This window comes from Rhineura floridana, chromosome 6 (genome assembly GCF_030035675.1).
Source record: "Rhineura floridana isolate rRhiFlo1 chromosome 6, rRhiFlo1.hap2, whole genome shotgun sequence".
NCBI lineage: Eukaryota > Metazoa > Chordata > Lepidosauria > Squamata > Rhineuridae > Rhineura > Rhineura floridana.
Genome location: NC_084485.1, coordinates 136,120,534 through 136,147,899, shown reverse-complemented (window position 1 = coordinate 136,147,899; position 27,366 = coordinate 136,120,534). Strand labels below are relative to the sequence as shown.

The 27,366-nt window shown below is 39.2% G+C and overlaps 2 protein-coding genes across 15 annotated transcripts in view; one reads left to right on the top strand and one right to left on the bottom strand.

Moving 5' to 3' along the window:
• PRPF38B (pre-mRNA processing factor 38B) overlaps positions 1 to 11,041 on the bottom strand; it is a 15,236-nt gene extending 4,195 nt beyond the window's left edge. The window contains exons 1-5 of the mRNA XM_061633883.1: positions 10,965 to 11,041; positions 7,518 to 8,410; positions 2,700 to 2,768; positions 1,274 to 1,425; positions 1,126 to 1,186 (exon numbers count right to left, since the gene is read on the bottom strand). Of these exons, the coding sequence (XP_061489867.1) occupies positions 1,126 to 1,186; positions 1,274 to 1,425; positions 2,700 to 2,768; positions 7,518 to 7,844 (609 nt within the window). The 5' untranslated portion in view covers positions 7,845 to 8,410; positions 10,965 to 11,041. The remainder of the gene's footprint in view (positions 1 to 1,125; positions 1,187 to 1,273; positions 1,426 to 2,699; positions 2,769 to 7,517; positions 8,411 to 10,964) is intronic.
• On the top strand, positions 7,941 to 27,366 carry HENMT1 (HEN methyltransferase 1). 14 transcript variants are annotated; one of them, XM_061633885.1, is made up of 7 exons: positions 7,941 to 8,174; positions 20,496 to 20,620; positions 21,766 to 21,878; positions 23,549 to 23,683; positions 25,082 to 25,264; positions 25,587 to 25,761; positions 26,130 to 27,366. In XM_061633885.1, exons 2-7 carry the CDS (start codon positions 20,504 to 20,506, stop codon positions 26,547 to 26,549), a joined length of 1,143 nt encoding a protein of 380 aa, XP_061489869.1. In that variant the 5' UTR covers positions 7,941 to 8,174; positions 20,496 to 20,503; the 3' UTR covers positions 26,550 to 27,366. The 14 variants fall into 14 exon arrangements, with proteins under 14 accessions (XP_061489869.1, XP_061489882.1, XP_061489873.1 ...); XM_061633898.1 differs by lacking the exon at positions 7,941 to 8,174 and adding an exon at positions 10,499 to 10,583; XM_061633889.1 differs by lacking the exon at positions 7,941 to 8,174 and adding an exon at positions 11,373 to 11,761.

Sequence of the window (27,366 nt, the reverse complement as noted above, 5' to 3'; positions counted from 1 at the left end):
ACACATTGGCTTAAATGCACCTGAAAAGGTACGTACAAAAATAAGACTATCAGTGAAGTAATCAAAGCATTTACAACATTTAGGTAGATACATCCAGAAAGACAACACTGAACTGTGTTCACATCTTCAACAGTGGCCAACTGGGGAAAATGTTAACATGTAGAAATGATCCCTCTGTGTTATTGCAGTTTTAACTAGTTACATGGAAAACAAGACAAAAGTGAGCATATACTAGTTAATGGACAGGAACCAAGAATGCCATTCTGTATTATCAGATGAAGGGAAGTCAAAATATATCCCATTATATCATATATTAGAGCAAAAATCACAGGTATACAATATCCATCTTCTACGCTAAAAAAAAGTATTATGTAGTCTAAGTGAGACAGACTGTGTAATGGATACCCTAAAGAGCATTTTGTGGGTTTTTTGGCACAGGATCTAAACATTTACTGTGGCAGTAACTAGTGAAATGCACTGCAAATTATTAGTATGAATCTTCACTGACTACTTACAGAAGAAAGGTTCAGTACTTCCTATAATATAAAATAGACTTAGAATTAAAGCTCAAATTGGAGCAGCAGACTGATGTTTGGTATATATGCAGCCGAAAAGAGTATTGAAAAGTTAACTTTAAAAACTATTTACAAGTTCAGTGTGTAATTTAAAATTTCAAAAATCAACTCCATTGAAAGTGCAGATGTGCTCACATGCCTTTGGACTGCAACAATTCCAATCAATTTCACTTCTTTTAAATATTTTTTGGTTATTTACTTGCATTTTTTTTAAAAAAAAGTCCACCTGATTTTGCTGGTTTCATATTTGTCAAAAAGCAGCATGATATTTTCCCAAACTATAGTTACCTTTCTAAGTGTAAATTCCATTTTTCTAAAGTATTTAGGTTGATGATAATATATATTGGAAATGAATTTAATCCAAGTGTGTAAGAATGTCCTATAATCTGTGGCAAGTTTGTAAACAAATAAATATGAGAAAGGTTTAATACTTCTTGCCACGTGGCTAAAAATTGCTTTTCAATATATAGAAGTTTATCGCAAAATTATGTTACTTCAGATTTCAGAAAGAAAAAGAAAAGAAAATAAATTATTACCCTTGTTGACATACCTCCTCATCATCAAGAAAGGATTCAAACCAGTCCCATAAATCTTTTGGAGGCTGTGTGTACCTTGAAATACAAAGAGACTGTGTAAATTTAATAAAGTTTTCTGCAAACAAAATTAGTTGGCAGCTAAGTAAGTAAATTGCTACTTACCTAATATACATGAATCCAAGGGCCCTAATATATGGTGAGTCTATATGAGTTATTAATCCCATCACTTGCTTACGGGTAAGCTTCAGGGTAAATAACTTGTATAGGAGGCAAAAGGCTGTAGACACTATACCTCCAGTTCCAACACCACGCACCTTTAAAGATGAGGAGGAAGAGAAACATAACTCATGTAACACTAGAAAATAAGCCACCAGATAGCAATACTTTTCATTTCACTACATAAAATATTAATGTATCTTTTCCTGCACATGTGAGCTCAAAACTTTAGGAGGGCCACCTGATTCACCTAGATCAGGGATGGGTAACCTTTTGCCCTACAGATGTTGCTGAATCACACCATCCTTAGCCTTTGGCCATGCTCGCTGGGGCTGATGGGAGTGGTAGTTCAGCAACACCTTCATGCCCACAACAATCATTTTGCAGTGTATGAGACTGGATTTAGTCTCCACTTCCCTTGAACAAGCATATAGCGCTACTCAATCAATTGGGACTGCATGTGGGTCTTTAAAAAAAATAAAATCCAACGGCTTAAACTGACTGAGCTCTGAATCTCAAAAGTTTTTACAACGGCTAAAAAATTTGAACTGAAATATTTTTAGGAGTGAAAGTCAATCAGATTCAGCATGGTTTACATATAATATTTAACGCTTTACATGGGAATTATTTTAATTGGACTATTTATGAATATTTTATGACATAATTCAAAAGCATGCACTGGTCTTGCATTGCTTAGAAACTTAAAAAATGTGGGCTCTAGAGAACGTTCATGTTAATTTTAGCTTTAGGTGTACGCTAAATGTTTCTTTGAATACCCAATTTGATTAATATTGTACCCATTTACTGTTTTACCAATTCATGTTACAAAACAATGATTTTATAGAAATGGAATTTTTTCCACAGAAAAATATAACAGCGAAAACTTTTATAGCACTTCTTTGTGCATGTGTTTCCTCTTGTCACTAGCAATAAGAGCTTCCTTGTGCTAAACTAGGTCACTCGTATCCTAAAACACAGGAAGTCTCACCTGGAGAAAAATTAAACGGATTTTTCACAGGGCTGTCCACTAATTAATTAATTAATATTTATTATTTGAGTTATATCCCACCCTTCCTCCCAGCAGGATACCAGCTAATTAGTTAAATATCCTTTAACTGCAGCCTTATTGGAGGTGTGCCTTTTTGGAAAGTATAAGAACCTTCCATATTTTCTTTTTTTTATCCCCATTATATTAGCAAATCAGAGTTGAACTAACTTTTAAAAAAAACACCCACACTGACAAGTCTACCAATTAACTTGATTAACACTTGCAACACTAGATTTTTTCCATTTGTTCAGTGTTGCACTTTGGAAACTATTAGCTACCATATAAAAAACTTCAAGAATTCAGAAGGCACGTACTTCTACTTACCCCTCCGCACATCCCTGTCTGGCCTGCTGTTTTTCTGCTTCCTTTCTCCCAGGGCTCAACATGCGTAACCTGAAAACAAGAAAGCAATTAATCAACTCACCATAATTTTAGATTTACATTTTATCTTCTTCTGCATGGAAGGCATCACATGATGTGCATTTAAACTCAGAATTTCTAAGTCTGGATATGCACAGCCCAGACTATTGCAATTGCAATAACAATAGTGACAAAAATGTACATCACTAGAGAACATAAACATTAATTTATAGAATTCATGGTTACAAGATAACTGGCTGGGATTAGACAAATATGTTAATTAATGGCTCTTAACCATGACAGTAAATGGAAGCTCCAGTTTCAGAGTCAATATGCCTATGAATTACACTTCTAGGGGGCTGTTGACTTCATACCCACTTGTAGCCTTTCAAGAAGCATGTGTGAGTCACTGTTGGAAAAAGAATGCTGGACTAAGTGGACCTTTTGTCTGATGATCCAGCATGGGCTACAGGTTAAATTTTGCTTGTGGCAATGAGTCAGATGATCAATTTGAGGACAGTTACCACTGATACAAGAAAAAGATTAATTCACACCATATATGCAGTAAATATAGTTGCAACACATGAAAGAGTCTCAGGAACTGTTTGCAAAACAATCATCTCCACTTTATATAGAGTTATAAAGCTAAGATTGTGTGCTCTGCATGTAGCGTTCCACTTATCCAACAGGACTTCCTTCCCTTCCCTTCCTCTCCCCTCCCCCCAACATGCCTTCAACCCTCTGGAGCAGATTTTGAGTGTGCAGGTGAGAGGAGGGGAAATTCTGTAGCCTGCTGCACCAGCAGAACAGATTCATATTAATAAGACAATATATACAGAAACTCACGTAAGAGTCAGTAATATACAAGATGTTCAATAATCTTAAATTCTGGGTAAATGAATACATTAATCAAAACAAATCCCCCCACACACATTTAAAAAGTTTCAAATTTAAATTGGATGTTTAATATTACAAATTTTCAATAGAGTCTCTTAAAACAACATGCCTTAAAACAGAACAGGAATACAGACATGCTAAACGCTAATGCATTTCTCTTAAAACGTGATAGTGGCAAGGTCTCCCCCCCTCCCATTCCAAAGTATATCTTCTTCAAAATTTGGGGCCAGACTGGAAATGGTTAATCTTCCTGACTATTGCCACCAGCACACCCTTCCCTATTCCACCCAAATGAATTAAGGACATTAGGAGCCCTAGCAATTATGTTTCACAAAGTTCTCGAGTTCGTGATATAACTACAGAACTGCCACTTACATCAGTAAAGTTTGGCTAAGGGAAGGAGACAGTGGTGGAGCCCTGAGGGGGAGATGTTTGGACTACTGGACACTGAGAGTTTTATTGAGAAACACAACTGAGCTGCACTTTATAATGTACTCAGAAATATTTTGATTATTGTGAAAAGCAAAATCATTCCCTGACCCTGAGTTGATTATGTCATAAGCTGGAGATGGGATGGACTTGCCCATGCGTACTTATAAATAAGGCCACAGCACCATATGTACTTTCACTTGAGAGTAAGCTCCACCAAACATAGTGGGACTTGCTTTTAAATAAACGTGCACAGGACTGCAAATCTGGTTTCTGCATTTACAGATCATAAATAAATCACTAGAGAGCATATTTATTATTACAGCCTGTATATGAAGATGATTGGCACATTTTCATTGGCATGAGGCTCCAGGAGGCATTATTCTGTTTTTCATAAACGATCATGCAGTGAGTCGCCTGGGATCACTTCTCCTCCACTTTATGCTCTCTAACTACCCAAGTCTGCAAAGTGCTCAATTCTCTAATTATGAATGTCTCACCTACCAAATATGGACTGTTCGTTTTCTATTTCATGGAAAAAAACACTAGCTCAGTTATGTATTTAATTTTGTTTATGACTGATTTTAACTTGTGCATTTTTGTATAGTTCTCTTAGATATTTTATATTGAGCAGTTTATACAATTTAAAAATAAATAATAAGCTCAAGTGTATGGTTCTGCAAAGCACCATACAAAGAGCCAAAAATAAAGTAGTTCTGTTTGCTAGGGATAAAGATTTGAAGGCCCAGGAAAAAACACACCCCTTCCAAAACCAATTTTTTTCCTGGGCCTCTACATCTCTAGTTAAGAGGTCTACAAATTTTGGCTAGCCTTTAGTAATGAGACAAAATTTGCTCCCCACCAAGTTTGCCCCTGCAATGGGTGTGTGTGTGTGTGTCTTTTGTCAGTGATGCCATGGTGAGCTTCGGAGGCACTCATAAGCTTGTTCGTATTGTGCCAAACTTGGAAGACACCTCACTATTATAAGAACCCCATTCTTCTCCAGATTCAGAGAATGGTAGGGGCTCTTGCCAAAATGTACAATACATTAATCACTGGTGAATCATTTGTATACCCCTGCCATTAGCCCAAACTCCGAGCAGCATTAAAAAAAGGAAGCAAAAAAGCAAGAAATTTTTTTGATCAAGTAACAGTATTTATTGCTATTGTTTTTGTAATCTACTTTTTCAATAAGTAGCTCATATATTTTGGTTAAGGCAACATTTTTTGAAAGTGGACCAATTTAACTTTAGAGACAGATCACTTGCCAGACAACAAGTAGGAGATTTTGTTGTTGGTTTCAACTTGGTAAAAAAAAGGCACATCATGCCACATTTTGACCACTGAAGGGGGGGGGAGGCAATAAAATGAACTGAAATTAACAGAAAGCTTCCTGGGAAATGCAAGTAGAGCTAATTTTCCTGAAGTTCTGAAGATATGTATTCAGAGGAACAGAAGTGGATAAAAACTAACTTGGCTCATAACTGACCGCATAGTTAAATATATTTAATGACTCACTGGATTTCTTCTTATGCTACCAAAACAAAAAGTCCTTGAGCGCATCAAATTATTACATGGTCATTTATAGCAACTCAGTAGGAACAATAGAGACTTCAAGTCCCTTCTTGTTTGTTCACTCAGGTTTCATACCAGCTATTTGAAAAGGACCAAATGAGGTAAATAAAAATCGGAGGTGGTTTTTAAAAAGTAAACATAGCTGGTTTTGTCCATAAAAAAAACAACCTGAAAATCCACAGGCGTGCAATACCTTTATTGGGACTAACCAAAATGTCACAAAAGTGTTGCAACTTTTCAAGTTCCAGAACTCTTCTTCAGGTAAAATGCTACACAAAGGTCAGGGGTGGTGGTGAGGGCAAGGAAAAATAACAGTAACATTCAACATGGCTACAACATCAGCCTAAGTTTTGAACATTTTTAAAAAATTTCCTTTCCTCTTTTGTGCTATTCTGCTTGGTCCCAAGATATTATCCAACTCTGGATCTAGGGGAATTTAGGACCTCTAAGTGGTGGGGAAACGGTGGACCTCCAGATGTTGTTGGACTCGTTCCCATTAGGTCTACTTAGCATGGCCAGTGGCATAGGAGTTGTAGTCCAACATCTAAAGGGCCACAGATTCACCATCCCTGTACAAGTTCTACATACACATCAGGCTCAAATCTGACCAGCAAGGTTTCAAAGCTAGAACTGGTTCATAGAAAATAAATAACTGTTGACCATCCTAGGTTGCAGAATTTTAATTTGCTTGATAAACGTAGCTATAATAAGAATGCTTGAAGGCAAGCCCACATAGATCCAATGAAACTAGGGGTTCCCAGCCTGTGGTCCACAGATGAGATTCATTCAGATGGTCCACAGCTGTGTCTGTGGATTTGTGACTGAAGACAAGAGATGGCAAGTATATTCCTACTGATTTTTAATTGTATTTTATTGCTTCTTTTATTTCATATATTGCATTTTATTGTATTACAATTTTATTTCTATGATACAATATATAAGAAATAAAAGAAAAAGGCAAAGGTCATACAGCAAATAGCACAGTGTATTACATTTATTACAAAAGGCCAGAAAAATAATTAGATAGCCCACCAAGACCCTTAGGAATCTTCAAGTGGTCCATGGGGAAAAAAGTTCCAAGAACCACTGACCTAAACAGCACATACTCATAGCATCTAAAAAACAGGACATTAGGATCCTGTTTTAAGATAGACATAATTAACAATTAGGCCCCAAAATTTTAAACTATGTGCATTGATACAGATAAATGCAGAACAGTTCAGTCCTAGTATAGGGCTATCATAACCCCACAACAGAATATGAAAGTATGGAGGTATCTCCTACTGAATTCCTTATCGACTGCTACATATTGTTTTAGATCTTTAGACGGGAGAGAAAGTGAAAATGATCCTCCGTGAAATCTCTAGTTTACTCACACACCGCATGCTGGCAAAAAGTTTCAAAATTCAACTAATATGCCAGTCTGACTTGTGGGTGCGAAAAAAAAATAGAGAAATCGTTCCCATTCTTTTCCCCTTCCAGATAACGGTAACTTTTCAACGTAAACATAATAGAATTTGGGGGCTGGATTGACGCCGACGGCTTTGCATCTACTGCTCACAGAAAAGTAGCCACTTTCTACAACCACATAGAGCTCTCTGGTGGCTATGGGAAATAATGCGGTTAAGATGATTTCGAGACTGGAAGAAATTACCCTCATTTTAAAGGAGGAAAAGGGGAGAAGAAGAGACACTTTCAATTGTATTTATATTGGACTGGGAGTGGGGAACCAGGGCAGGCCACAAGCCTGCAGGTCGGAGAAGAGCCTTGTTCGACCATGCAGTGAGGGATGAAGCGAGAATCCTAGGCAGATAAAGCATGAGTGTTCTTTAGTTCCTCCTGTCCTCCAAAGGCCTATTTCCTTCCCCGGCGCCCGCTCACCTTAAAGAAGATCTCGTCGACCACCTCGTGGTAGGTCTTGAGCTCGTATAGCTGCACCTTGAAGTAAGGCGAGGAGAGGATGTTGGTGAGGATCATGGGGTTTAGGTTCATGGTCTTTTCATTCCCCCACAGAGAGAGGACATTGCCTTGCTTGCCCGAGGCCGCCGGCTTGGGGCCCGCGCTCTGTAGCGGCAGCGGATGCGACAAAACGGCCCCGGCCTGCGGAAGCTGCTGTTGCTGCTGGCTTCCGTGGTGCTGCTGCGGCCACTGTTGCTGCTGTGGTTGATGGCAGTTGCCGGAGCCCACGACGGGGCAGTTGTTGGCCATAGCGGCACCGGGGAGGAACGGCTTGCTTAAGAACCAGCAAGCAGGCCCCGGCAACAAGGCGGGCTAAAGCCTCCCGGGTGAGCCAGCCGAGCTCCGCCAACCGCCGACAAGATGGCTGCCACCGCGGAAATGACGGAAAAGCCTTCCTGGGCTGAGGCGACCAATCGCAGCAGCGGGCGTCAAGGGAAGGGGCGGTTGGGTTGAGATTGCGCGTCGTTTACTACGAGAACAAGAGGCAGATACCGTCTCAAGAGAGCAAGTAGCGAAAGAGCGCGTAGTCCCAGAGTGGCGTGCACCGTTTCCAGATGTTATGGGTACAGGCGAACTGAGGTGATGAAAGAGGCGGACGACCTAGTCCTTTGAGACCTCTCCCGCTGTTTGGGAATGCACATTGGAGAGGGAAGAAAGAGGAAACGTGCTTCTTTCTTTTTTCTTTTTTAAAAAGAGATTCTCAAGAAGCAGCTGTCTTCGTGCTCCCATTTTCGAAAGAGTTGTTTCCTGTTCCTTTATCCAACATATCGTCTATTGTACCAACACAAGAAATATAATATAAGGAAGAGGTGGCTCTGTTGGATTATAAAGGGAAACATCTATATTGGGATAATGCCTTTATTAAGTTACCTAAAAGCTAACAAAATATCGTGCAAACGTTCTGAGTTCTCGAGAACTCAGCAGAAAGTAAAGAGGGAGTTTGGTAACGGTAAAACCATAGAGTCTGAATCCTGTATATGTCTAACCAGAAGTGAGCCCTATTGAGATCAATGGGACTTACTCCCAGGGATGTGTATAAAAATGCAGCCTAAATAGATTACCCTTTATTCAGGTGCAACTCGGATCTTTTTTGAATTGAAATAGCTGCTCCAGAATTTCTCCTGATGTTTATATTCAGATTGTCAAGCTTCCCTTCTTGCTCATGGAAACCAAACCCATTATTACAGCTGAATTTAATGAGAGTTGAACTTGCATTTGAAGTAACTCACTTTGTTCACATGGATAGGATTGGATTGGCAGAAGCATTTCTGCTAAGTGCTGAAACATTAACTTTCACAGACAAGAGTCGATGTCATCATTTGCATGAAGTGTCATTCTGAGTTGCACCTTCATGATGAGGTGGGCTCTAGTGCATGAAAGAGTGTGCCATAATAAAATTGGTTCCACAGTCTTCCAGGTACCACAAAATTTGGTGTTTTTGCAGCAACAGACTAATACGGCTATCCCTTTGGACATTGCTGAGAAGCAGTTGTGTTGAGTTGTTATGAGGGTTGCATTCAGTTGTGCCTTATTCAATGTGCAGTGCACAGTGTTCTTATGTATGCCAAAATCAACATGCATGCATATTCTGGAATACATATGGAGAGAGTGTGCTTTTCAGGGCTCCGAGTTGACATAACATTATTGTACAAAGACAGAAGCACAAAAAGGTTCTTGGGGTTTTCTGTCTGCTTTATTAGATTAGTATTGGGGACCTTACTGGTAGCTGTGCTGTGGCACAGTGGAGGAGGGGGCAACTGGTAGAAGGTAGGCTGGTTCACAGGGCCCTGATGGGTGTTTGCAGACTGGATGGTATCAGTTTAAATATTGCACCTTTGCAACTTGGTTTGAGGAAAAGAAGGGGAGCAGAGAGGACATCTAGGGGGAAGGGATCTGGTAGGGATAATTTAGGCAAAGAATTAGCCAGCCAACACCACCAGAAGGTTGCAGGAAAGGCAGGAAAGTGATGGCTTTCTCCTGTTTGTCCCCAGCATCGTGTATTCCAAAGTATACTATCTCTGGATGTGGAGGTTCCATTTATCTATATGGGTAATGGCTATGGGTAGACTGATGCTTTGTGAGTTTGGCTAATCAGCATTTTAAAGCCAATTAAGTTAATGACAATCACCATATCTTACCATGGTAGACTCCATAAGGTGTATAAGCTATTTAATTTCTATCCTGCTCTATCTGATGGGCTCAGTGTTGCTTATTGTTTTTCTAAATACTAACAGTTCTGTTCTCAATGGACTCACAGTTAAAAGCAGTCAAATGGCTTAGCGATAAAAGACCAAATAAAGTGAGATTGTAAACATAAAATCTATTAAGAACTGAAGCAGAAACTGTAACATGCATACAACTCAACAGCATATGAAATACAGGCAGATCACTCTCAGGCCCTGCAATGTTCATCCTCTCCAGTGGCAGCATCAACTGTCAATAGTGATCACTTGAAAAAGTGGTGTCTATCTGGATGGACTGTGAAAGGGGGGGGCAGAGCTAATATGACATATAGTACTGATGTCATCTTTGGAGCATTTATAGCTTTTATATCTGTAGAGGAAATTAAGTCCATAAGAAAAAAGTTAAATCCATACAAGGCACCATAGCTCCAACATCAATACATTTCAAAAATAAAACCCAATTTCTCTGTTTACCATCTAGCTCAGAAGTTCCCAACTTTTTTGGACTAGTAGGCACATTTCAAATACTGAGGGTGCCAATCACAAATTGGCTGCCATGGGGGTGATATGGCATAACACAACATTAGAGTACTGCTTTCCCCTCCTCTAGACACCCTCATGTTCACCATGGCAACTCAACTGTGTTCTACTAGTCATGACTGGAGATACAGCTGTTACGGTTTGTCAAGAACTGTTGTCAGTTCCCACCAGGACTCAGTTCCCAAACCCAGGGCAATTGATCCCAGCCAGGCACAACCTGTGCCTCCCTTACCAGTGTTGAGTAAACCAACAACAACCCTGCAAGGTAGGTAGACTACCACCACCCCTTGAACGTGGTCACCCACTCTGGGCCAAGGGGAAACCCAAAGTGCCAAAAATAGACCTGCCAAGGATTCCAGAGGACAAGAGCTAAAGATACATTCCTTGTCTTGGAGCCTTAAGGCAAAAAATCTGAATATGCAGTAGTCTGTGGCTAATGGGCCAAGGTACTGGATTCAGAACCAATTCCCCCTGAAATGAACACTCACTGGTAAATAAGAGGCAGTTTTATTAGAATAAAATATAAGTGTAAAAAGTATAGCAGCAAAATAGTTCCTTAAACCAATTACCCCCAATGACTAGGTGAAATACAGAGTCCAAATCACAAATAAAAGTAACAAAGCTGTCTAGCCTAATCTATACTCACACAAGATTAGTAAACCAGCAGAGTAACATCATGGTTCCACATCTCCCCAGAGACATATAGCCTAAATAGTAGATGGAGCACCAACATGAAGGAGCACCAAGGAACATTAGGGAACAAAGTCCTAAGGTCTTGGTTCTGTTCTTCTGGGGGAAAGCCCAGCAACAGCCAGGAATTAATTAGCCAATCAGGGGGCTTTCTGATGATGAAATCTGGAACTTTCTTGCCTAATAGTCACATGCATCTCCAACCTTCCCAGGCCTATGGCCTTGACGTACCAGTGTTGGCTGATAAGCAGGTGTTCTTGCTTACTGCAGAGTTAACTGAGTTCAGCTGTGAGAACTGACGGTCTCATGGCCTCTGAGACCCTAAGATGTTCCCCCCCACAATTCCTTGCCACAGAACCATTTTAAAAACCAGGCATTCTTGACACTGTTAAAGGCACAATAACCCAGTTTTCTCTAATGCCAGTCCTCGACCAAAGCCTAGGCTGCTATCTTGGATCTGCTGTGCTCACCATTGGCTAAAAGTACTGATAGGCTGGAGCAGCCAGGCAGGTTCATTTCACAGAAATAGCTTAGAAGAGTACCTGCACTCCCCCCCCCATAGCTTTCTTTCTAGAAAGGCTAGAGATTTTCTCTCTTTTTTTTTACATGAAAGCTTAGAGTCAGCTGCCTCTGCCCAGGCAGTCAATGAAGGCCATGGGGCCAATGGGCACTGGGTTGGCAACTCCTGATCTAGTGCTGGAAAACTCGAAAGCTTGCACACCATTTTGTGATACTTTGATTAGCCTAATAAAGGTATTGCCCAAATACGGATTTTGGAATGTAAGGCAACACCTTTACTTTTTGTGTGCCTTAGAAACTACTGAATTTAACTGTTTAACAATGTAATCCTAAACTAGATGAAGAGAATTTTACACTATCTGAAGATGGAACTTCATTCTTTGAGGGAACATTCCCTCCAACTCCTAGATAAAGCTACCCAATTTGTATTCTATTGTCTTTTTACCTAGCACACCACCAAAAATTAATTTTCCACCTTTGCTAATATAAAAACTGCCTACTTACTTTTGATTCCTGTTTTCAACTTATCAAGGAATCTGGGTGTTTCACATAAGGATGGAGACAGATCTGGGTAACAGCCAATACTCGTGTTGCTTAACGGGGCTGCTTGAATTCATTTTTGTGTTTGTTAGGTATGAGAAGTTGCTGCAAGAGAAACAATTCAGAGTCTTCATACTATGGCATGGCAGTAAACGTTGGGTAGGAGTGATAATATTTGGAAGGGCACATGATTTGAGGGCAATTGATGTATGGGGCTCAGACCTCACTTCTACCTTGTTCTTTGTGGTGCTGGGCACATAACTTATCTTCATCTAATCCACATTCTGTTTCCAATGGACTAGTAACATACCGCAGAGAAACTTTTATACAGGACATGAGGGTAACATTCTTTCTCTTCTGTTTTTCCTTGACATCTATTTGTACTGTAGGAATTAATTGATGGGAGTGTTTAGTTATTTTTTTCATTAGATATTGCACTGAAATTATATTCATAGCTTGTTTTTTATATTATTGTATATGTTGCATTGAAATTGTATTCATAGCTTGTTTTAGATATTATTGTTTATGTTTTAGTATTATTAGCCAAAGGGAAGTGGCATACAATTGTTAAATGAAAATAACATTAAAAGATATGCTGCCTCTGAGCATGGAGGTTCCATTTAACTATCATGGATAAGTAACATAAGAACAGAAGAATAGCCTGCTGGATCAGGCCAATGCCCATCTAGTCCAGTGTCCTGTTCTCACAGTGCCCAACCAATTGCCCATGGGAAACCTGCAAGCAGGACTTGAGTGCAAAGAGCACTCTCCCCTCTTGCAGGTTCAGCAGTTTCTCTTTGGAATCATACTATCTCTGACTATGGAGGCAGAGCATAGACATCATGGCTAGTAGCCACTGATACCCTTATCCTCCATAAATCTGTCGAATCCTCTTTTAAATCCATCTAAGTTGGTGGCCATCACTGCCTATTATGGGAGTGAATTCCATAATTTACTTCTTCAGACAGTGCATAGTTACTTTTTTTTGTCTGTTCTGAATCTTCCAACATTCATCTTCACTGAATGCCCACGGGTTCTACTGTTGTGAGAGAGGGAGAAAAACTTTTCTCTGTCCACTTTCTCAATGCCATACGTAATTTTATACACTATCATATTACCTCTTACTTGTCGTTCTTCTAAAATAAAAAGCCCCAAATGCTGCAACCTTTCCCCATAGAGGAGTTGCTCCATCCCTTTGATCATTTTGGGTGCCCTGTTCTGAACTTTTTCCAGCTCTACAATATCCTTTTTGAGGTAAGGCGACCAGAACTACACAGTATTCCAAATGCAGATGCATCATACATTTATATAACAGCATTATGATATCAGCTGTTGTATTTTCAGTACCTTTCCTTATGATCCCTAGCATGGAATTTGCCTTTATTTACAGCTGCCACACACTGGATCAGCATCTTCATCAAACCATCCCCTATGACCCCAAGGTCTTGTTCCTGGTCAGTCACCGCCAGTTCAGACCCCATGAGCGTATATATCAAATTAAGATTTTTTGCTCCCATATGCTAAACTTTACAAGTGTTTACATTGAATTGCATTTGCCATTCACTCCATTTGGAGAGGTCTTTTGGAGCTCTTCACAATTGCTTTTTGTTTTAACAACCCTGAACAATTTAGTATCATCAGCAAACTTTGCCACCTCAATGCTCGCCCCTATCTCTAGATCGTTTATGAACAAATTAAAAAGCACAGGTCCCAATACCTATCCTTGGGGGACTCTACCTTCTACATCCCTCCATTGGGAGAACTATCCATTTATTCCTACTCTCTGCTTCCTTCTGCTTAACCAATTCCTTATCTACATGAGGATCTTTCCTCTTCTTCCATGACTGCTAAGCTTACTCAAGAGTCTTTGGTGAGGTACCTTGCCGAAAGGTTTGTAAAAGTGCAACTACAGTGTGTCAGCTGGATCACTTCTATCTATATTCTTGTTGACACTCTCAAAGAACTCTAATAGATTAGTGAGACAGGACTTACCCTTGCAGAAGCCATGCTGGTTCTGCTTTAGCAAGGCTTGCTCTTCTATATGCTTGGTTAGTTTATCTTTAACAATACTTTCTACCAGTTTTCCTGGGACAGACATTAAGCTAACTGGCCTGTAATTCCCAGGATCCTACAAGGTGCTGGCCTTGGCTGCTGCACATCTAAGTAGCTAAAACAACATTAAAAAGAAACACATACAGAGGTAGCAGAGTAATTCTTTTTATCCATAAGATAGTAATGGTGGTCTCTCCGTTGATAAGGGAGGTGGGAAGGGAGGCAGAGGCCACTACTCAGATCTTTACACATCAAACCAAGTGCAACCCCACCCCACACTCGGCCAGCAAGCATAATCTCTCTCACTTAATCACCTCCCGGATCCTGCCCTGCCACCAACATTTTCCCCTGAGATGCAAAAAAGTTAAAATACTGCAAATACAGCACAGTAGCCAGAGAGGGTGGTGGAGATCACTTTTTTCCTCCACTCCATTCTTCACCACCACCATCCATTTTTTAAAACGATTGTTTTCTCCACTCCACCCCATCTCACTCTCCACCTCCTCCCTCCTCGCCTCCTACCCACCCACAGAGCATGACAGAAGCCCAGTTTGAGGCACATGGTTTTCATCCACAAATCAGAGGAGCAGAAGACTTCCCCTGCTTCCCACCCCCCGAGTAATGCCCAAAAGTAATGCTGGAAACATTACAATTACTCCACAAAAGTAATACAATTACTCCTAGTTCTATTACAATCAAAATGTAAAGGAATTACCCACTTGGTCCTCAAAAAAGTAATGAATTACAAGTAATTCATTACTTGTAACAAATTACTTTCAAGCTCTGCTCAGGAAGTAAATATTGATCATGAAAGAGAAAGTATTATGCATGTAAAAGGGAATGTGATAAAGTAAACCAGACTATGGTCTGAAGGCACATGAGGCCAGCACTCTGCTGAAGCTAAGCAGGGTCAGGTCTGGTCAGTGCCTGGATGGGAGACCGCCTGGGAACCATATGTAAGCCACCTTGGGTTTCTATGAAGAAAAGAAAGGCGGGGTATAAATGTAATAACTAAATAAATAATAAACCTGCTTCAAAATAGGTACAGAAAAAGAGTACGTCTCAGATCAGTGTGCCTGGGAAAAAGGACTCTTTTTCCAGGGGTAAAGCCCAGTAAGTTCAATGGGTTTTACTCCCAAGTAAAAAGTTAAATTACACAAATAAAAGGTTGCATAATTATAACATAGTACATAATGTAATGTATATGTAAATAGGCTATGCCCACTCTTCACAGTAAGTAGGTAAGCCTGGGGTCCCTGAGCTCCTCCCCTGAATTTCACTCCTCATCTGTATGATTCAAACATAAGAGCCAATGACCTTGACAATCATGCCAGGCAAAGATTCTAGGGGAAAAAAGCAGTTATTCTGTGCATAAAAAATGTAAGCGCTGCTGTTTCATACTCTATGAGCAGTTGGAAGAAAAAATGAAACATATGGCCCCAGAAACAGTGTTTACTGGACCTTTGAACAAAAACCAAAATCTACTATTATCTACCTTTAGTTGTTTTTAATCGGAGGTACCTTTGCATTGGGTTGCTCTTGAAATATAAACAGTATTAACAATACACAATTAATTGTCAACACAATTATCCTTGTGTTGAATAATTCAGGAGTCGTAAAGTTTAACAGTTAACTTAGACCTTCTCGACCTGTATTTTAGCAATTGATTCTTGTGGAGCATTTTAGTTTATTTTAACTTAGGTAATAAGTCAGCTTTTCTTTTTCAAACAATACGCGGTGAAAAAACAGCAAAATAGTATGCAAAGTTTTCTCCTAATAATCCAAGGAAACTCATATAAGAATTTATCTCACAGGCATGTGGCTGCAGTCCTATAACGTAGCCTTATATGGGAGAGAGCCCAACTGAACTCAGTGGGACGTAATACTGAGTAGACTTGCCTGCACCATACTAGAAACAACAGATTCCAAAATGTTTTGACTTGGTGGTAACATTAATTTTTCAAACCAATTTTTACATGTTGAAATTTACTGAAAATACCCAATATTTTAATTTTGTATTCATGTTTGTCTGTGTTCTTCCCATGCTCACAAGTTCATATTTAAAAGAAAATCAAAACTAGGGCTGCAATGCAGTATATGCCTACTCAGAAGTAAATTCAATTAGATTCAGTGGACTTATTCCCAGGTAAGTGTGTATTGGATTGCAGCCTGAGACTCTTAGGAAAGTTGCACTGATATGACTAAAGGAATTCAAAGTTTAGATTTACAGTACAATCTGTGTCTCTTCAGAACCAAGTCCCATTGAGTTCAACAAGGCATAATCCCATGTAAGTGTGTATAGGATTGCAGCCTTACAACACTGGAGGGAAGGGAAGTATTTATTTACTTACTCTATAACAAAACCCAACTTCCACTCCAATGGTTTTCTTAGACCTGTTATTCAGTGTCACTTAATCCCTCTGAGCCCTTAACTTACTAATAACCCAGTAACTGTGGAGTATAGGTGTGGTATAAAGCCAATCAGATACAGATATTATATTTAACAAAAGTATTGTTTATCACAAGATTATTAAGTTCACACGCTTATCTGGTTACTTTACAATAGTATTGTATCTTTAAATGAGTATAAGCTTTCTTAACTTGTTACTGTCACTTTAAATACCAACAGCTTTTATTCAACTATTAATGTTAAAGTAAGACAGCTTTAAGGATTAAGGAAGCAGTTTGTTACCCTATTAAAACTATTTAGCCAAATTTCCCTTTTATTCTCTCCACACCTGTTAAGCCTCACCAACACTATCACTGAGGGCTCTGCTGGAAGCTACTTTTCCCAACCCTTTCCAGACCTAGTGAAGCACAGGTTTGCCTTGCTGTGTTGCTCTGGGAATCTTCCCTCTGGTGCTCCTACCAGTCACCAACACTCCCAAGTTGTTTCTCACTTCTCCTGTCATCATTGCAGATAGGTTCTCCCCTTCTCTTTTCAGCCTAATCCCCAGCAAATGTTTGGCCAGCAAATGTTTGGCCACCAAGCCACTCCACCTGCCCCTCAGGTCTTTCTTCTTCCCTGGGCCTCTTTCTTTTGCTGTCTTCTTCTAGATGACTTGTTGAACACCAACATCTCCAACCAACTAATCTGCTGACCAGCATCCAGTCATATATACCATTCTTCTAGCCCTTCTAGTCCAGCCCCAGCCAATCGTGCTAACTGAAAATTCTAAATCTGCACTTACCAATCAAAATACTTTCCATCTGTCTTTGGCATATTGAGAATTCTAAATACTGACCCTTCCACCCAGCTGTTAGTTAAGGCCCCACACAACAGTTAAACTAACTTTCACTGGACAAGACAGAAAGGGATTGGGCTCGTGGGAGTTGTAGTTCAAAAAAGTAACTTTTCCAAGCTTTGGTGGTGGTGATGAAATGCCTTGTGCTACCCTTTTACTACAGTAAATTTGTTATTACTAGTTAATATACATTTGCCATTTATGAAGGAGTTGGAGTCAGTACATTTCTACCGACTCCACCCAAAATTACTCCACGACTCCGACTCCACAGCCCTGTAAGTATGTATTTTATTTTGAACCCTTGTTGGCTGCATTGGGAGCATATTTCAAGGGCAGGGTAAAATGTCTTTTTTCAGAAAAACAAGTAAAACAAAATCCAGTGATTATTGTAAGAATTCATTTATTATTCGTGTGAGATGCAGTGAAATGAAGGTTATTTGTCAAGTTCTGTTTATGACTTTGAAACGTATCTTCAATCATTTATACTGAGTGCAGTTCTAACCGTCCCACGTTCATGGCTTGAGGGAACAGATTAGGATGGTGCATAGGCTTCAGAGGATCAGTGGGGGAGCTCCACCCAAGCTCCTGCAATATGCAGTAAAACCCCAAATAGGGTGTTTATTAGGCCTCTCAGCTGTGTTGGAGGTGCTATAGAATGGGGGGGGGAGCCCTTTTACCTGGCAGGTCAGCAGGGATTCAGATACAGTGGATCCCCTACATTGCTCCTCAGGCCTGTTTAAAAATTTCCTTTAAGTCATTCTAAGTGATTATCAAAACTCACAGGGCAGTTTTACACATATACTTTTGAATGATTTCCCCCCTATTTCCTTATTTGTAGTTTTCAGTTTCCTGTTGTTCAAAGGTGCAGATGCCATCTTAATAACTAACTGGGATTTGAACACTACAACCCCAAGCACACCATACATTTAACCCCCCCCCGAATCCTGGGAACTAGCTCTGTGAGGGGTAAACTACAGTTCCCATAATTTTGGGTGTGTGTGTTTTAAATGAATGGTATGTATGCAGCCTAAGTAAGTCTTTGGCCACCCCAAACATATATTCACTTCACCAACAGAGTATGTTCTGGGCCTAGGAGCTGTCACAGCAGCATTACTAGCCCAAACTGTTATCTAGCACATGCTCCCATGACATTACTTTACACTGGAACTGCAGGTAAGTATAAGGAACTTGCATCTACCCTTTACTATTGATATGGAGTGAATGTGCTTGTGGTTAAGATCTGGCTATGTGTGTATTCATGTGAGGCAGGCAGGAAGAGAGTACAGCAATGGAGGCAGAGGGAGCCTGTGAATGAGTGAACAAATCCACCTAAGCTTCAAGCTGCGATCTAATCCACTTTTACTATGTGTAGGTCCTCTTAGACTCAGTAAAGCTTACACAGGAAGAGACTATTTATTTGATTTATATCCCGCCCTTCCTCCCAGTAGGAGCCCAGGGCGGCACAACACTTGTGTTTCCTTGCAGGCTCTTAAGGGGAGCTTAGTTTAGTTTTAAAGAAGGTGGCCTCCCCCTCGAATAAAACAACACAGGTGGCTAGTAGTGAGAAGGTAGCATGAAGTGGATGCAACTGTCCAAGACAAGTTGCAGGCCGTTTATGGGGAAGCTACAGTTGCTTTTGGCTTGAGATGGCAGGAATGGAAGGGGAAGCTAACAGTTGTGATAGGATAAAGAAGCTGGTGGTTGAGGTGACCCCACTTGCTTCAGAGGCAAATGGCTTAGGATCGAAATGTGCTGGGGTGGCAGTAGTTAATTTACCTGGGATTGAGGATGGCATATAAGAAAGAAAAAGAAGCCCAAAGCTTTGTTGGCTGGTGAGGCAGCAATGTAACTTGTTTAGATTTCTAGAAGAAGGTTGGGGATGGGTTAGAAAGGAAATAAACTGGTACAATGAAATGAGGGAAGGTACTGGAAGGAAGTTAAGACTATACATATTGGGGTAAGGGAGAAATCAGATTTGATTTGATATATACTATGATGTGTTGCTCAGCTGAGCCCTCATGGTGGCTTACATTGGAACAATAAAACCACACTAGGGCTGCAATCCTATACACATTTACCTGAGACTAAATCCCATTGAACTCAGCGGGGCTTAATTCTGAGTAGGTCTGTATGGGATTGCACTGTAATTTTTTAAAAAGGTAGAATAGAAATGGAAAAGTGGTTTTTTTAAAGTATGATAGAAGAGTGCTGTGCAAAGAATGTAGCTTTCAGAGCAGAGTCCTACCTCTTGAACTTAAAGTTGGGAGGGGCTGATATGGGAGCAGGCAATGACTAGAGAATTGTCTCCTAAATTCTGAGGGGAGGGATGGTGTATGATGTGAGCCTGTGGATTTTCCATTCCTTCTACTTCACAGTGTGTGTGGAGTTTAGCATAATTATTTCAGTCATCTTAAAAACTAGACATTTGCCAGGCAGAGAGAGCCCCTTATTTCCCCTTCTTTAGTGTTTGTCAAGAACCTATTGGTACATTTTAATGAGACAGCCTCATATAATCATTGAAAACGTAGCATTGCCAGTAACCCTGTCAAAACATTTTCTGATATGTTCGAGTTCATGCTAATTAGACTTGCCAGCTGGCTGTTCACAGCAGTGCAGTGCCTGAACACTGTACTAAAATGTGGTATTGCTTATGTACTCCATGCTGAATTTGTTCAAAATTATGGCTATTAATAAATAATTAAAATTTATACTTTAATCAAGCATATTTACTCAGAAGCATGGCATATGTATTATAGTATGGCTTACTTCCAAGTGCACATGCGTAAACCTTTTTAACTGTTAAACAATTTTGCAATGGGAAATGTTGGTAGTAATCCTTCTTTCATTGTTAATAACATATTTTACATCAAAAAGTAGAAAGTAATTTTGATGTCTATCATTTGCTACATACAGACGAATTTCACAGAGAAAATATACAAAGGAAACATGCACTTGGGGTACTAAAATGACACATGTCAAAACGGCTACAAGTTTTGTGTTAGATCTCAGACTTAAAGGAAAAGCCGGAGCCATTATATGTTTATATCACAATGAAATATTCTCAATAAATTCCAGACTGCAAAATAATTGTTATATAGTATTTAAGAAACATTCTTAACCTTTGTTTTTAGTCTTGACAATGGATGAAAAGCTGCAAAAGAATGAACACATAAGAACAATTACATTTACACCACCATTGTACAAACAACGCTACCAGTTTATTAAACAGTTAGTGAGTAAATATAAACCTAAAAAGGTATGTACGCGTTTCTTAGCAAAATATGCTCCTTATAGTTGGTCTGTCTGCTTCAGAATCATTGGCCTTAGTCTTGCTTCTGCATGATACACAATAATAATTGAACTAGACTTGCACTTTCATGCAGGAATTGTACAGTGGGAGAGTGTACATTCGCCAATAAGGAACACTTGAACAGGGAGAAAAACACCACAAAGGGGAGGTTTTGTATTTCTTCTCACTGGTAATATCTTGTATATGCTGTAGTATTTTAAAGTTTCTAAGCTACTTGGAGACCAAGACCAACCCCTGAACAGCAGCAGCAGGGCTTGATGGAGTGGTGCAGCCAGCTTCACACCCACAGCGCTGGTGCTTGCACTGGCCAGGACAGAAGGGCAAGGGAGGGGGGGGAAATGCCCCTTCATTGCCCAGATAAACATTTTTTTTTAAAAAAAATTCTGTTGGGAGAATAGATTTTCATGCTCATTGTATTGTTCAAGGAGCCTTGGTCTCATCTTTCCAACCCCATCCCCTGTAAAAATGGTCTAGGTGGGAAACAGGTCTGCCTAGGAATGTGTGTCATCTTATATACCACTTAGAATGGGCAAGGCAAGAGTTGACCATGCGACTAACACTGGTATAGGGAACTTTTGGCCTTCCAGATGTTACTGAGCTACAACTCCCATCAGCCCCAGCAAGCATGGCCAATGGCCAGGGATTATGGGAATTATAGTTTGGTAACAGCTGGAGGGCTAAAAGTTCCCCACACCTGGACTAATGTGGGCTGTCTTCTCATAGTTCATAAGGCTTCATTAACCTCCCTTAGTCATACGCTGGCTTTGAAACAAAGATCCTGGCTTCCATGTTAAGTCCAAAGCGGGGAACTCTTGGCTTATTTGTTAACCAACATTAAGACAGCGTTCCCCAGTTTGATTTATAAGGGAACTCTGGCTTAATGCAAGCAACACAGGTCTCTCCCACTTTCACAATGTCTTTAGGTCCCATGTCCTTAGGTATTTTTTCAATGGTTTGTTTTCAGCAGAGGCAATTCTCAGCTCTGCACCATCCTTTGGTAGACTAAGGGTGATATTCAACTATTACCTTAAAGTTGCACCAGCTTTAGTTATGGAATATTAGGGATTACTGTATCAAATTCTAATTGACAGGTGGCAGATTTGGGATGTGCTGAGTGCAGACTACTCTGGATGTTGAAATTCTGCAGCTGCATTGAAGTGCTTGTTGGACTAGATATCAATGAAGATGTGATGAAGGAGAAAATGTAAGGAGGAAAAAATAGTTGATTTTCTTTTGTGAAAGCCGTGTTTTCTGTCCCAGAAATTTCAGATTAAAAAAAAAAGACTGCATAGGAAGAAGCAGAAAGGAATATGAAGGGCTTCAATATTTTTTTCTCTGAACAAGGTTAATGGGAATCATTAATAAAGTCTCCTAATTCAGCCATTCATTTCTTTCCTAACACGATATTGAGGGTTGGCTACAGCAATAGTGGGGAACCTCCAGCTCACAGGTCTAATTGTGCTCTTCTTCCCATTTGGCCTGGCAGTGCACTGGGTTTTGCAAGCTCTGGAGATCAGGCGATTGTTGAGTCTTACAGAGCACTGTGCATGTGGCTTCATAAGCTCCAATGGTGATCACCCTAATTAAGAAGATATATGAAAAAGAGCAAACAGTGGGCAATCACACTATTTCCCCAGGTGAGTCAACCATGTGATCATCATGGTTCGCTCTTTTTCACATGTCTTCATAATTAGTATTTTGCATAGCCATTAAGGTCTTTTAGGTTTGAAAATATTTCATGGTTAATGGTTTACAAATGTTAATGGTTAACAAATAAATATTTAAATATTATTGTTTTGTTGCCAGTACCTTGATTGGGTAAATTATGCAGAATATGGTACCTAAATCGCCTGATGCTTTAGTACTTCGTGAATAAAGAAAACAATTAATGGCCACTGAGAAAAAATATAGGAAATCAGTCTGAAGATGAATATTTACAGATGTATATCAACTCCCATACCATGGTATTTTACATTTGAAACAATACATGTTTTTGGTTGGATCCCTCCAATATTATTATGATAGTTCTCTAACAAGTCTGAAAGAGTGGTTCTGTCCTGTCAAGCTTTGTTTGGACATTAGCAAACTGCTTCCTTCCGTATTTACAGTTTCTTAAGTTACTTTCCTTTTTTTAAAAAAAGCCTCAAAACTTTTTGGGACAGTCTGGAAAAAAAATATTTTTTCGCTATTTTTGGTGAAAGAAAATGTTTTCTTTTATGGGGATTATACACAAGAATATCTTCTAAAGGTTATCTTCAGTTGTGCTTTACTTGATTTATCTAGTTTTTTTAAAAGTATTATTGAATGTTTGCATTTTTATGTAAAGCATAGAGATTTCTACTATATTAAGCAGTATGATTTTTAATAAAAAAACATTAAACTTGCACTGAGTACCTTTTTTCTCATTGTGCACAGTTGTTTCTTATTCTGTAATTTCAAATAATGAAATAAAACAAGGGATGTACAGAGAAGACAAAGCAGTTGTCTCTTTTTTCATACCTTGAAAATGTGTATCCTGTTGAGAATACATTATTGCCCTGGATGGCCCTATTGCTGTGGATGAGTTTAAGTATAAACCATTATTGAAGTTGCCAGTGAGATTAAAAAATGTGCAAAGAGACAATATCAGACTCCTTTTGAGAAAAAAAGATACCATACAGTTAACCACTCCACAGTGTTTTGAGGAGAAATGATAAAACTCAAGCATTTTTGGCATGCACAGTTCTATTTATTAAATGTCTTCAACTGCAGATGGAATTAGCTGGAACTTCCTGATGCAGAGGATACCAGTAGTTGGGGTGTGTGTGGGGAAGGTATGGGTAAAAATAAATGTTGCCTGAGTTCTTCTGTACTGTACAACATGTTTGTTACTAGGCATACACTGTCTCCCCTTCCTGGTGATTATCTCCAACCAAGTGAAAGATGTCTGACAGTTGCCCTCTATCAGGGTTCAATTGCTCATAAAGACCCTTGTATGCTGGGCTTTGACATGATAACATGCGTTGAAGTGTGAGTATAATACTTATTTGATGATGTTTTTTAGGTTTTAGTTTTTTTAAAAAAATACATGCTTATAAAAAGGTTTTTTTCTGTTATAAATCCTATGCATCCCTCTTGGCTTGTTCCAAGCAATTTCTCATAAATAAAGCAGTGTACCATCTTATCTTTTAACTTCTTAGACTTAGGAAAAACAACACAAATTAATACGATTGAGAAGGATAGAGGCTGACAAATCTCTTGTGCAGTGCAGGCAATATTTTGGAACAAAGGACAGATACGTTGGTTGAAAAGGGAGAGTTGGCATGGAGAACCCACAGCTTGAGCGAACTGCAGATGGGAAGACGTAGGGTCCTTAACATAGGATAATGGTAGAGCACATGCCTTTTATGTGTAAGGTCCCTGGCTCAATTTCCAGGTAAAGGATAAGAACATAGTCTATATGTGAAATTAGGGGGGGGGTTACCCCAGTGTGCATCACTTTACATTTGCTTACACTTATTGCCAATTCACCGAGTTTGAAGAGATCCTTTTGGAACACTCCTCAATCAGCAAACTTGGTTACCTTACTGCTCACCACCAACTATAGAATGTTTATGAACAAGTTAAACAGCACAGGCCCTAATAATGATATTTGGTGACTCCCCTTTTTACACCCCTCCATTGGGAGAATTATCCATTCTTATTCTCTGTTTCCTATCCTTGACCGGTTACTAATCTGTAAGGAGACCTTTCCTCTTACCCATGACAGCTAAGCTTATTCAGAAATCTTTGGTAGGAAACTTTATCAAAATCCTTGTGAAACTCCTAGTACATGTCAATAGGATCACCTCTGTCTACATGCTTGATGACACTGTCACAAGAATTCTAAAAGGTTAGTGAGACAGGCCTTACTCTTGCGGAAGCCAGTGGTTCTGCTTCAGCAAGGCTTGTATTTCTATATGCTTTGTAGTTCTATCTTTGATAACGCTTTCTATCAGTTTCATAGAACAGCCTGTAATTCCAAGATCCTATCTAGATCCCTTTAAAAAAATTGGTGTTACATACTTTCTGTTCCTCAGGTATGGATGGTGATCTTAGGGACAAGTTAAAAACTCTCGGGTAGATGCCATTCATACTTGGTGTTTTTGTCAGTTTTTAATTACAGTAAGACATATAACTTCTTGGTAGTAGGACTGAGATAGGCCTTGGGAAGAGACCATGGAGAACTGCCTAATTGGAATATATAATACTGGGCTAGTTGGATCATGTGTAAGGTAGTTTCGAACTTTTAGAAATGAAGATAAAAGTTTTCTTCAGAACATAATTTTTCTTACATCAAACTCATTACAGCTGTGCAGTTTCTTTACATTATTAAAGTATGTACTAAGTTGGTCTACTGAGTAAGATCTTGTAACCTTCTACTTTCAGAATAGAACACCTGGAGGCAAAAGAGTTAGAAAAATTTCCAGAAGTGGTGTTTGGTTTTATGTCTCCAGGCAGGATCATAATTAGCACACCAAATTCAGAATTTAATTCTTTTCTGCCAACTGTAACGTTATTCAGACACCCAGATCATAAATTTGAATGGAATCGTGCACAATTTCAGAACTGGTAAGTTCATTCCATCTTTTATATGCTTGGCTTCCAAAAAGTGAAAAGCAATGGTTTATATTTAAGTATAGGATGTGGGAGAATAAAATAAAACTCTGCCATAAATTTTGATAGCATTTATAATTCTTAATCTGTTGTGGAGATTCTCATGTCTACCTTGTTAATCACTTCAGAAATCACAGTGAAATATTAAATTGAAGGACAACCTTAAAATAATGAATCACCAGTGCTTGCTACACAGAAGTTTGATAAGTAAAATAAGATGATTGGAATAAGCTCTTCTAAGTTAATTGGAGAACTTGGTGATTTATCCTAAACTTAGGGCCCAAGATGCTGCTGCTCGTTATGATTATACAGTTGAGTTTACTGGATTAGGAGCCCCACCTTCTGGAAACGATGTTGGATTTTGTACACAAATAGGTGTGTTTGTAAGAAAATACCTAAAGAATGATGGACCTGTAAAATTTGAGAAAGACAAGGAACATGTTTATAAAACTGTAAGTAGATTTCTGCTTCTCTAAGGGAGAATAAATTTTGATAGCCTTCACGATTATGTATGCCCTCCCCAGAACAGATTTAGGGGGCAAGAGAAGGAGAACTTGCATTGCACAGCTGGAAGTCCTTGTACTAGTGCAAGTACTTTGTTGGATGCTGCCTTATATTTGCTACTAGTTTTTTACATTTGTCAAACAGATCAGGGCCAGTTGCTTTTGACTTTATTCCTGTGTACTGTAAACTTGCTACAAAATGTCCAGTAAAGATGCCTAGTTTCAAATTCTGTAACATGAAATGCTGAATATGCGAATAGCTTTGAACACTTGGAATGCACTAAATGAATGTGCTGTACCTGTTTTCTATGTCAAAGGTTTTCAAAGCTGTATATCCAAGCCTTAAAGATGAAAAGTACTTGCAGAATGCAGTGGTCAATGAAGTTGTTCGGACAGCACAAATAATTGTAAGGAGACTATTGGACCATAGAAAATCTGAATATAAAAAATGCTCTGAATCAGTTGAAACAGAACCCAGATTCCAGCCACCTCGCCGTTGCTTTAGGTATTTGGAGTACCCACCTTTAACCAAAGCAGACAGTAAAGGTATGCAGCCTTTTATTAATGGAAATACTGTCTACATACCTCTTGCAAACATTTTCTCTTTTCCTAAAGTGAATCAGCTATGTGGGACCTTTGAAACTCTATGCAAACTCATAACTGGCAAAGTTGCACTCAGCAGTGATGGATCTGCAGTGCTGATGGATGCTGAATATGAAAATGAAGAGCAGAATTAGCAAATGCTTTTAAAAATAACTTGTTCTTGAGGAGTTTAATGAGTAGTTGCTGGATTAAAAAAACAGATTGGACTGGATACTTCAGCTGGATGTAATCTGTGTTAAAAGGGCTAAAATAGTCCTACCTAATTTTGATTGAGAAACAGTTTTCTTTGAATGTATGTATGAAAACAGAAAAATATGTAAGGTGCCTTTTGGTACTGAAAGGAATATATGGCAATTCTACAGATGTTCAGTGGTATCAGTGTACTATACGGTGTACAAATACATTTTTCAGTGTCTTAATAGTACAATTTTAGTTAAAAACTAAATTAGTGTGTGCTTAAAGTAATACCAGGTATAATACACTGTGTTTAAAAAGTTCTCTTTGGAAGCAGTTACACTGCTGTTCTGTACAGAGGCAGGTTTGTAGATGCTTTCTAGTAACGACTGCTTCCACTTTAGAATCTCTAAATAAGATTGTCATAAATATATCGCTTGCTAAACAGTATGGGAAAAATACTTTCGCTTCAATTCATCATAAACTTATTTTAACATCTGAAAGCATGAGCACTACCTTGGAGCTGTGACAAGTTTTGATGGTAGAGAAAAGCAGCTGGAATTCTTTCCTACCATTATAATGGTTTGAACAAGGAGTAAGGGTTGACCTCCTTGTTTAATTCTGGCCCGTTTCAGGTTATGTGCAAGATGGCAAAGACTATACATTCATAAGGCTTGCTGCTCCATCTGGCACTATTGAGAACTCCTATGTTGCAGGATATCATTCTTATTTGAAACCTGAAGTAATTGAAGTCACTCTTTCCCTTGTATGATTAAA